Source organism: Lagopus muta, chromosome 5 (genome assembly GCF_023343835.1).
Source record: "Lagopus muta isolate bLagMut1 chromosome 5, bLagMut1 primary, whole genome shotgun sequence".
Taxonomy (NCBI): domain Eukaryota; kingdom Metazoa; phylum Chordata; class Aves; order Galliformes; family Phasianidae; genus Lagopus; species Lagopus muta.
Window position 1 is genome coordinate 59,676,598 of NC_064437.1, and position 12,141 is coordinate 59,688,738.

The 12,141-nt window shown below is 42.9% G+C and overlaps 1 protein-coding gene across 1 annotated transcript in view; it reads right to left on the reverse strand.

Annotated features, from left to right (window-relative positions):
* PDZD8 (PDZ domain containing 8) overlaps positions 1-2,144 on the reverse strand; it is a 49,493-nt gene extending 47,349 nt beyond the window's left edge. The window contains exon 1 of the mRNA XM_048945381.1: positions 1,153-2,144. Within this exon, the coding sequence (XP_048801338.1) occupies positions 1,153-2,030 (878 nt within the window). The 5' untranslated portion in view covers positions 2,031-2,144. The remainder of the gene's footprint in view (positions 1-1,152) is intronic.
* Positions 2,145-12,141: the final 9,997 nt, after the last annotated feature.

Sequence of the window (12,141 nt, forward strand, 5' to 3'; positions counted from 1 at the left end):
AGTACCCTGAAATCTCAAAGGAGCACAGCATTACTTTAAGAAACTACTTACTGCCCTTTAGAGACTTTCAAATTTTGGATATTTCACACATCCACCTTGGTGAGAACCCTTCTAAATTAGCTTGTAGAAGAACCAGCTGAAAAGGCTTTAAAAATTATGACACTGCTAATTACACTTCAAACAGACATTTTCAGTTACTCATGCCAGAGGAATCTCAGAGAAAAGGCTTATTGGAGAGGAATGTAGTAAACAAAAATCCTTCCTGAATACCTAACAAGAACGACAAATAGTGAACCAGAGAGAAAGGAAACATCATATCCTACCAGTGTTAAGATACTTGAGATAAGGGGAACATTGTATACCTTGACAGAGGCAAGGCAGTATCGATTTTTCAAATCAGAACTCAAGGTGGAATCAAAATGATGCCACCTGCCACTTGTACTACAGAAACATCCCTGAACTTTGCATTTTATGTGCTGCAGCATCTGCCTTCACAGAGAGAAAATGTTTCAGCCTCAAAAGAAAAGAAAAACAACAAACAAAAAAACCCAAGAAGTTCCCTGAAGCTTCACCACAACAGTCGCAACACATCCCCTACCCCTATCAACTTGTACATTTCACCAAAGTTATGAGGAAATAAAGTGAACCAGAAGGAGGAGGACACTGCTTATCATGTGATTCCAGAAATATTCCCTAGAGAGTGGGCTTATTCCTGTCTCACATTAAGCAACAAAACCCTCGTCTCTCTGGACGAGCATCAGCCACAGCTCTGGCCAAGGAGGCTTAGCAGCAGAAGGCGGCCACCCCCAAGCCATATGCTGTCCCACAGAGCCAACCTTCAGCCCTTCCCAAAGGTGATCACAGTCCTGTTGTCAGACACCTGACAGGATCCAAGAATTCCCAGCACCTGTTTCTAGCACTTAGTCCTATGTATTTTGAGGCTTGTCACAGTCTCACAGTGCGATGGCTTTTTCCACCTGTTGCAATTGTAAATCCAAGCTTAACTTTATAGAAAGCTTTATCAATAAGTGATGCACAAGCGCCCCAAATGCAGAAATACTGACAGAAGTCTCTCTTTACCTACTAAGAACATAACACCAACTCCAACACGCCCCTTCCCAAGTAATATTCTGGGCACAGGCCACCTCTTACCTGATTTTGTAATTGGGTAGGGTGTGCTTGCGCTTGATAACCTTCTTGAACTGATTGACAATGATGGAAGTGAGCTGAGGCATGGGCCTCCCTTCAAACTGGGACTTGACTTCGAAGACAATCAGGGGGTCATCCATGAAGGAGAAGTACCAGTGCGTGAAGGGCAGGCGGGTGAAGACCAGCTTCAGCTTGCCCATCACCCGGGACAGCTTGACAAAGAGGTAGGCCGACTTGCCAAAGACCAGGTCCGCGTCGATGGCCAGATGGAAGCCGCCGTTGTACTCCAGGTCCACCTCAAAGCCCAGCTCCTCGGGACAGCCCTCCTCGCTGCTCACCACGGGCCGGATGAGCCGGACGGCCTTGAAGACGGGCAGGACGTTGCCCAGATACACGTCCCGAAGGCTCAACCCCTCCAACACCTTCCCCGTCATCTTGGTCTGCAGCAGCTCCTCGAACTCCACTTTGATCTTTTTGGTCACCCAGTTCCTCACTAAGGCCGTGTCCCGGAGCTCCCTGAAGAGGAAGAGGAAGATGGCGTTGAGGAAATGGCACGTCTCCTCGCTGGACGTAGGCTCCGGGCCGGGCTCGGGCTGCTGGGCCGGCTTGGTGCCGGGCTCCGGGCCCGCCGAAGGAGCTGAGGCGGCGGGGGCCGAGGCCGGGGCCGGCTCCGGGGCCGCCTGTCCGCCCGCGGGCTCGGTGCCACGCAGATAGTCCTTCAGGCTGCGGCCGGCCGCGACTCGGGCGTAGACGAGGCCGTCGTCGGCTCCGGTCCCCCCGGGGGGCTGCGGGGCTTTCCTATAGAGGAGCAGCAGCTGCAGCAGCAGCGTGAGGAGACAGCCGGCCAGCGCCGAGAGCAGGATGGCGTACACTGGCAGCATCCTCACCCCCCGGCGCGCCTCCCTCCCCTCACGGCCCCGCGCTTAACGGCCCGAGGCTGCCGGCTGCCGGGCCCCCGCTCCTCGCGTGCCGCCGCCTCATCCGGGTCCACCCCGCGGCGGCCCGGCGGCAGCGGCGGCGGCGGCGGCAGGGGCGTAGGGGGCGGGGCCGGCCCGCCCTCCGCGCGATGCTATTGGCGGAGAAGGGAAGGTCCCGTAGGGAGCGTCACGGTGCCGGGCGGTATGGCGTCACTGTACGGCGTGCGCATGCGCGGGAGTGGGAGGAACGGGAATGGCAACGGGGCGCTGGGAATGGATGCGGGGCGGGCGGCTGTCGGGGGATGGGACGGGGCTGTCGGCCAGGGGCGGTGTTCGGAGACGAGCAGCTGGCTGGTGGGTTCTGAGTGAAATCCCACTGGAGAGAGCTCGAGGTGCACGGAGGTGCCGGGATTCCTTAGAAGCCCCTTTGCTGATGAGAGAAGTTGGGGGCGAATCTCGAAACGCGAAGTGTTCTCAAGCTCTGTCGGTGGTGATGAGACATGAACCTGTTTCTGTGCTCCTTAGCTCACACATTTTTACCAACAGAGCCAGTTGAAATCGCAGACAGGAGAAGAAAATGTGAAATTTAAGTGCTGGGAGGATAAAGCCTCCCTCCCCCCTTCTTGCATAATGTCTATGGGGTGGGAGGATTGAAAAGCTCTTAATGATGCAGAGCTGTGGTTTGAAACTAGAGATTCAGTGTATGAATTTTTTATAGGTCTTGTGACTGGAAGTTGAAATGCCTGGGTGTTTAACAGAGCATTTCTATAGAAATACCAGAGAGGTCATTAGTACAGAATTGGCTCTGCTCTGTTACAGGCCTTTACCATGGCTAATACAGGCATATGCAGTAAGAAAGTTTTTGAATTTGCAACTAAATGGCTTTTCAGGAAAGGAATAATATATTCAGAGAGGCAATAGCAGCTTTAGTTTGGGGTCAGGAGGAACATCAGGTTAAAAAAAAAACAACCTTTTTCAGGTGTTTCATTTGAGCTTTTTCCTCTGTTAAACAAGCAGAAGAGAAAAATTGGCACATTTTATGCACCTGATGGCAGCTTAAAATCTGAAGCACTGAGCTCAGTAATCACTTTTATCCTTTCCCAGGAACGTTTTTATCAAGAGCTGTGTAATCTTGGAGGCACGTTATGAAGCAAGAATTGGATGGGTTTCAGCATTTTCAATGACAAGGACAGAATATCAGAATTAGCAGCAAACATTATTAACACGAGTGCAAAAAGGGCATGCAAAAATGTTGTATAACATTAGGTTGGATTGAAATGATTCGAGAGAGAAAACAAAATCATGTCATGTGACGGGGAAAAAGGGTTCATCTCCGTACCATCTGGAAAGGGTCTCAAGGCATTTATGGCTTTGGCTTCAGTTTAGAAATTACTGTTTGCATTTTCTGGAGGCCTGGATAAATAGAAAGGTGCATGCAGTCATTCAGTCTCCACTCTGGTTACACAGCTGTATGGAATATACTCACCTGCTTGTTCTTTGCACAGCTGTAAATTATTAAATAGGATGCTGCACATGCATAAGTTAGACCTGATGTGCATGGTTGTTTGTTTTTATTTTTTTTAATGTGAGAATTATTTGTTAAAGGGAATATTTCACCTATATGTAGGCAAGAAAAACACTCAGAAAATCCTGGGCATATTCTTTTAATTGGTAAATCAGATTGTAGGGCAATAAACATGTGAGTGTAGAGCTTTAAATTTTCAACATTTTGCAAGAGATTACAGCAGAAATAGTGGACGAGGATTGCAAAATACATAAAAGTTGGTTTTGTAGTAGAGAACAAGAAGCATAACTTCACAGTGAATTTCTCACTGCTAGGCAAAGACTGGTGACATCCTAGAAACATTTGTGTTTTTTTCTTCTCATTCATAACTGATACAAAAATTTTTGAGTAAAGAGTTCGGAAAGATTTGTTATTTAACCCTAAACAGTGTTACCAGTTGAAAAGGCACACTTTTAATTTGACATCATGACACCAAAAGAGAAATGCCCTTGTCACAAGCTTAGAAAAGCAATTACAGGTGGTGATTTTTCAAAAACAGTGATGTGGTCTAAATAACAAATTCATTTTCACAGCAGGAAATGCTGGGTTATTTTATAATGAGTGGTTTTAGTAATTTTCTTCGTCAATATGTTGTAATTGTTGCCTGTTTTTGTAATATCTGTTGGCAAAATTTCATTCTTTCCTGGGCCTCCTATTGTTTTTGTATTTCTTGTCTTAGAGACCAAAATTAGATGATTATTCTCACAGTATTGCATGAAACAGGATTTAGAAAGTGATTAGGTAAATTCATGAGGAGAAAAAAAAATCCACTGCAGTCTGTTAACTACAAAGATAGCTGGAAGTTGCACTGATGACAGACTGCTGTGGTACATCCTTTCCTTTCAACCATCCTCAGGCTTCTACCATTGAGAGAGCACTAAAGCTGATCTGGTCCAGTTCTGAAGATCTGTAAAAAGGAAAAAAGAAAAGAAATGCAGTGATTAGGACTGCCTGCAGTTCTGGCTTTGAACTCTGCCAAGCACAGGGTCATCTACTTATCAGGTGATTCTACATTTTACTGGAGTAAACCTCATTAAAAACACTGAAGCTTTAAAGCGTGTCAAACTTCCTTTGATGCCATCTACACTGTCTTCTTTTCCCCCCAGTATTTATTCTGCCCTTAGAAGAAGCAGATTGCAATATAGAAAGAGCTCACCCCACCTCCCACTGCTCCCTACGAAGGCTTCTTTCCAACTGATCTGTCACCCATCTCTCTTCTGCATCAGTATTCATTTCCAGATTGCTCAGGTACAGTTCAGATGAGCAATATTCCTCTGCTCCCCACTTCACCAACTGCTAGTTATTTTTAAGGAGGATTTGAGGGATACCAGGGATACTTTGACTGATTGTGCCATCTTAGGTGCAACAAGTAAAGCACTTGAGATGGTTATTAATAGAACCACCCTGATCCATTCTGATCAGAATGTGTCAAAACAAATGATAATGAGGGATCAAATCCAAGATTTAGTTTGGCCCTAGCATAAAGCCAGTATTTTGACTGAAGCTCATCTTTAATTATCATCAAAAGTACTTTATACTTGTTTAATCGAGAGCTTAATGTTTTGGACGTAAAGGTGCTTTGGATACTTACTTCAAGAGGCTCATGTTAAAGCTTAGAGTATCCTGTCTCTTAATTAGGGATTCAGTTGCTATCTCGCCTGACACTGGCTTTTATTATGTCATGAAACAAGATCCTCCTCTTAGGAACTGTAGCTCTGAGATAGCTTATCCAAGATTTAAAAAGAAAAAAAAAAAGCCATTTTAAATGTAAATGTAACAAATTCAGTCTTTTTATATTACCAGTATCCAAGGCAAATGGAAGATTTCCTTTATTTTCAGCCTGCCATTGCATTTCAAGTCCAGGAACTGCTCTTTAATTCAGACACGAGATTTGTCACACGTATGCTCCTTCGTGCTGCATCTGCTTCCCTGGCTTCTGGTTTTCATGTAAATGATAGCTCTCTTAATCTTCAGAAAGTGAAAAGTTTTGGACTGTTGTTACCACATTTGTCATTTAGCGCTCTCTCACTTAACTTTCCTGTACATTTTCTGAAATAGTTTTGCCATCCTTCATAAGGCAGCCTCCCCAAGGCCCTCTTGCCTGTTCCCACATCAGCTCTCTTAGAGCTGAAGATGGTTTTAGCTACTTCCCCTAATACATTTCAAGTATAATTACATGATGATCAATATGTTTTAGATGTTCCACAACCTCAGATTTTAATTTTTTTTAATGCTTGGCTCTCTTCCTGGGTTATTCCAAATCAGGCTTTGGCTGACACAAGAAGCCTCAATAAACTGCATTAAAAACAATTTCAAATTTGTGGAAAGGCTCAATGCCTGTAGAGCTGATGCACACTTTAGAGATGAACTCGTCCATCTGAGTGTGGAGCAGGTTGGCTTTACTTTCCGTTGGCAGCAAGCAAGGGAACGGCAAACAGAAACATTAATTCACAGTCTTGTTTCTGTTCCTCCCTGGTAACAGGATTTTACAACAGGCTTCCTGTACCTGTATTGATTTTTCTGGAGTCAAAGAACAAAAAGATAGAGCATGAGGACTCACATGACCAGCCTTTAAGCAGGTAGTTTTATCACAGCGTGTTCTTGCACAAATTCAAGCAGCATAAGGACATGACCTGAAGATTTTCAATGAAACTAATAATTGCAAACCTAACTGTGTACACCCCAGCATCATATTTGTATTACTCTGCCCAGCTATGTAAGACAAATAGCTGCATTACTGAAATCTTCATAAGAACTATCAGTAATAGATTTATGCTGAGAAAGCACAATGCTGCTATTCCTGCCTTCATCCTGTTACAGTTTATTTAATAGTCTGGTTTCATACTACACTGTGCTGCTTCTGTTCAGAATTTGTTCAAAGCAAGGAAAATATGAGCCAAATTTGAATGCACCTATGAAAATTACCTCATGTTTCATACTGAAAATTGTCATTTAGAAGAGCAGAAGCACCTTGTAGTTTCACAGGCATTTTGCCACTTGGAAAGCTGTGTTATACAGCTTGTACATAAGCATAATTATACAAGGCATAAGACTTTAGGAGAATGGGCTAAATGAACTGCCTAGAGAAGGAAAAGATTAACAATAATAAAGAGAAATATTACTTTGAGATATTTTTTTTCCCCTCTACCATTCGGATTATCTGTCAAAATAGTAGATAAAAACCCTTGGCAGTGGTGTGATTTAAACCTTTGTCCTTCACATTCAGTTCCGAACTTCGGACAGAGAACAAAATTCAAATCATTCTTAATCAAAGGATAATTTTCCCATTTTAGGACAGGCTCTCTTCTCATAGCTTCAGTAATGTACTGAAGGGTGGACGATTGAGAAGGGAGAATTCAGGTCTGCAGGCTGACAGAAGGGAGGAACCTGTCTGCTGTCCTCAGTACCTCAGCAAATCAGTTATAAATTCTACCCACCAACTGCAGTTATTCCAGCAGTTTTAAAAGCACGGCTGTGAAACCACAGCTGCCTGAAGTGCTGCGTTGCACACTTCTACTTGAATTTACTTATTGAGCTGTCTGTCTAACAAATGGAAAAATTGAAGTAAATATTTTCAATATGAAATCTAAAACTTCTATGAAATAAGCCCCAAAGAAGCTTGGCTTCCTGAATCTGCAAAAAATTTCTCATCCATACAAGGTTATTTAATCCAAGTCAATATTAAAAAATTCAGAGAGATGAAAACTGTCATATAAAAGTGAAACTGAAGTTCTTTGAGGGCTGCATTTCCATCCACTGTTATTTTTACTGGAATGAGCAAAGCTTAGAATACGGTAATTTTTTTTTTTTCTTTTTTCTTTTGGCCAAGATTTTGACTTAACAGCTTTCGATCAGCAGCATTTTCTCAACAGCATTTTTATAAAGGAGTCTATGTGCATGAGCACAAGCAATGCGTTTTCTGCCTTCAATACTATGGTCTAATCAAGCCAGCTCAAAGGCAAATGCAGTCTTTCAAGCAGTCAATATATTTTTTTATTTGAATGTAATGTATTGAAACTACTAAGATTTAACAGAAAGCTGTAAATGCGTGCAGTGCCAACCACATGAATTATAGCCCTTATTTTTATGATGGGATCACTATGTTTATCACCAGCATTGCTACAACCCTACACACTTCTGCTATAGAAAAGGCAAAATGTCTTAAACAAGGGGTATCTGCAAGGGCAAGAAACAGTCAATAGCGTATTAAAACTGCACACTTACAGTTTTTTAAGAGTTGAAAACTCAAGTACACCTCCTCTCTACCATGACCTGCATGCTACTTCATACTGTCTTGTACAAGTGGGAGAACTGTCAGTTTCTACTAGACTGAGTGAGAAATGCTACCTATGTGGAATGTAATCAATGCACATCACGTACTATGTCTATAATAAAAGTCTCCGTAGCAACATTAAGAACAGTTATTTTTAAATGTTCCACCTTAGTCTCATGTTCATGGTTTTTTTTTTTAAACACAAATGTTAACTGTTTCCACTGCAGATGCTGCTGTGAGCTCATCCAGCAGAACTCCATTGTTCAGGCATGAAAAAATGATCCCTACTTTTTTTTCTTTCCCCCTCATAGATCACTGCAGGCTTTTTTCCTTTGCAGTAAGTAAATATTGTGTAACTGTTTATTGACATGCAGCTGGTCTGGAAAATTAACCTGTAAAAACTTCCTCTTCTCTCAGGAGGAGTAAGGGAATAAGAAAATACAACAAAATTAGTGAGGAATACCTGCGCCCTCAAATGGATTTTACACAATCAATGGAAAACAAATAGAACAGCAAATAGAATAGCACAGAGGCTATGCTGGCACACTCTGCTCAGGTCTGGGGAGACAAAGGAACAGGAAAGGTGGTGAGGAGGAGGAAGAAGCTGAAAGGCACCTTCCCAAGCTCCCAGCTGCCCATGAGCACTGCAGCAGAGGAGAGGCTATGAAAGCAGAGCTTGGGAAAGGAAGGAGGAACAGAAAAAACAGTTGTGTTTATCTCAGGAATCAGAAATGGCTGCTTCTGGAGGAGGAGCAGGAAGAGAGATAATATTCTTTTTCTGAGAAATGAAGCAGCTTGTTGTTGTTGTTTTTTTCCCTTGCAAGCCTGTCCTTCTGACCTGTTTCCCAAGAACTTCATCCCCCGCTGAGGCAAACGTAAAGCTGATTTAAAGCTGGCATGGGTTTCCAGAGCTCCTCATACCTGGCATTCTTCTTTGTTATCTAAAGCCAGTCCTGTCATTTCCCCTGGTTTCTCACCCCTACAGAAGGCAAAGTGATTTTCAGGGAGAAATGCAGATCTGAGACAGCTGAATCAAGCAGAAAGCAGGCTAAGCTCAGAGCTGTATTTAGTGTAGTTGCTGCATTTCTTCAAAGGAGCAGAAAGTGCTTCCTTTTCAGTGCTACCTTCTCAAGACACAGCCAGCAATGGCCAATAGGAATAATTTATACACTGCAGTACACAGGAATGACATAAGGGTAACACAAGCATATACTGCACAAGTCTTGGATTTGCTAATAGTATATAAATATGTGTATAAATAGTATATAAATAACAACAACAAAATTCTGGACTTTGTTCATAGACTTCTGAAATGCTAATCTTTCATTAGCTTAAATGCCTAAAACAGTCTCAGTTTGTACTGAGTTGGAGGAGCAGGGAGCACAACCCGGGGAGAATGAGACCGCATTCATCTTTTACACACACTGTCAATATACACACCTCTCTGCTCAATCATTGGAGGGGCTTAGACTCAAAGGACAAAGTAAGAGAAAGAGACTGCTACGAAGAAGCACGTATAAATTACGTGATAAGGAGGGAGACTGGTTTTGGCAAGAAGTCTTGTCAATAACAGGGTGTGAGCAAATGCCAGAACAAGTAAAAGTGAGCTCTACCCCATATCTCTTCAGGAAGGACCAGAGTCCTTTAACGTACACAAAGAGGTGCGTCCTGGTGCTGATTACTACTCTGTTCTGGATTGCAGTCATCTAGGATGTTCTCCTTCAGGACTGCCTCACCCTTTTCTCTTACACCTTTAGCTGGAGCGTTTTACTGGGAAAGCCTAGGAGAGCCCATCAATGGCATTTAGCTGAGCTGTCTGTATCTCTAGGAAAAGGGCAGCCATCAGCAGCTCTGTAAATGCTTAATGTAATGGGTACAGCTACTAACAGCGTGTGGGGGAGGAGAAGAGTAACTTAAGATGTAGGATCAACTGCAAGGTCTGTTCAGGATCCATGCCAGAGAGCAGCTGGAGGAAGCCTGCTTCACTGTAGGTTCATAGGCAAGTCCGTGATTTTACATAGGAGATTTGTGGGCATTAATACTTCCTCCACACCAGTTGCTCCGTATATCTGATGCTGTAACATGATCTTGCCAGTTTTCTCCTTGGTTAAAACTGCACTGTCAAGGACATTTCCAAGAATATGCTAAGTTAATTGTGAAACCCACTCAGAAGAGTGAAAATATTGCTTTTCTACAAAGCCAAATTCTTCTTACTTTCCTACAGCTACTCTCATCAGCATGACTCTTCCAATAGCAAGTGTGTTTCTAAGTATTTTTTCTTGACAAGATGCATTTACTGGCAAAAACAGTTCACCTGGCACAAGATAGTCACCTTTAAGAGCATGCACAGGTTCCAGTTTAGGTGAAGGAAGAGGTCACAGAAGCAGTGAAGAGAGTCTGTTAAAAAGCTATTGCTGCTCTGCCACACACCATTGACTTTTCCCATCTACTTTCTCTACTTTTAGTAGCAATATTGATAGTATCACTGCCTGTGACTGGCTTTTATGCGTGTGTGTGCATATGTATTTGGTGTTACTTTCTTTTTTTTTGTCACAAGCATTATCTACAGAAATAGGTTTCTTCCCACCTTGTTCACTCTTTGAGCTCAGCCTGTTAGTCTGTACCTGGGCTCCAGCTTTTGGATGGATTTGGAGCCTGCTCCATCCCTACATTTAAGTACATTGTTGTAACTGTTTGGTTATCAGACACAAAGACAAAGGACAGTCCCATAAGTAGCCACACCAGGTCTCCTGCCCTCACTCTCACCTCAGACTCAGTTAAGTTGCTTCCCATCCTCCATATTTTGCTGTTACCCAAACCCTATGAAAAGACTGAGCTTAGCTCTGTAAGACTTCAAGTCACACCTGATAAATGTACTTAGGAAAATTACAAGCTGTTTAGATAATTTGTTAATGAAGGTCATGTGGGCACATCTGGGACAGCTCGAATAAATATCCTTGACCTCTGTTCTTGCTGGGGGAGTTGAATGCAGCCCCTGTTCAGGTTCCACTGCAGGAAGCTGTGCTATGCTCTATCAAAAGGGCCACAGGCCAAGTGATGGTGCTGCGGTCTCTCACACTGCACTTTCTTTCCCTGTGGCTTAGTGACTCATGCTTCACACTTCCTTTTTATCCCACTTTGCAGCATTACGAAGAACCCTTTTGTAGCATAGGCAAGCATTTAGAAACGCTCGGTTCTGGTAAACAATAAAAAATGATTCTTGCTAGCTATTAAGATGTCAGATTCACAGCTTTTCTGAGGAATGCATATCTTCACTCAAGCACATCTCCTCTCCATAGCCCACCGCTCACACGTGGGGCCCAACTGTCAGCAACTGTACTCAGCAACACCACTGATGTACTGAATGCTTCACTAGTCCAGAATCCCTGATGAATGATGGGAATTCGCAATAGCTGATTCTTATCATCTGAAGATTTTATGCTTAATGAATTTAATGCATTTGTTTTGTTGGTTTTTTTTTTTACTTACTTTTATCTGAGAACAAGACTGACTTTTTTTTTGGCATTGCCTTGGTTCATCCTGTTTTAGCTGGCACCTGCTTGCTCATTAGCTCATCTAAGTCTTCAGCTGGTCTACTGACAGTGTGTGTGTGTGTTATTGTCTACAGTGATGAAATACAAGGAGGAAAACTTGCTAACTTGTTATTAGTAAGTGCCTTAAGATGCCAATGAGTAACACAAGAGTTTGCTGGACATGTAGATCCAAATAGACACTATTAGAACTGAGAGGACAGTCACAAGAAAATATATTTTCACGTAGGTTAAGAATGGAGGGAGAAAACTCCATCTTTTCTTATCACGTATGGACTGGACCTTCATCCCCCATACACACCTTCCAGAACAGTGGGCTCTAAAACTTAGTTCTTCTTGAGTATACTGAAAGACACAAAGCCCATATTTTATGCAAAATAACTCAGCATCAGAAAGTCAGAGCATAGAACAGTAAAGAATACTAGATCATTATGTCTTGCCAACGTTTGTCCACTCAGATTTCCTGTAATGTAACACTAAATCTAGCAACAAAGTACCGGAAAACCTAAGTGCAATTCCTTCATAGGCAATAACCTGCCATTATACCTTGTCTGAATGCTTAGTTTCAGTACTACTTATTGATGTTAACAGGAAGGCTTTATAGTTGTGTAGGCAAACTCAAGCAATTATTGCAATGAAGAGATATTTCAGCTTCTTCCCTCTTCTTGCCCCAGAGTGAGCCCCCAC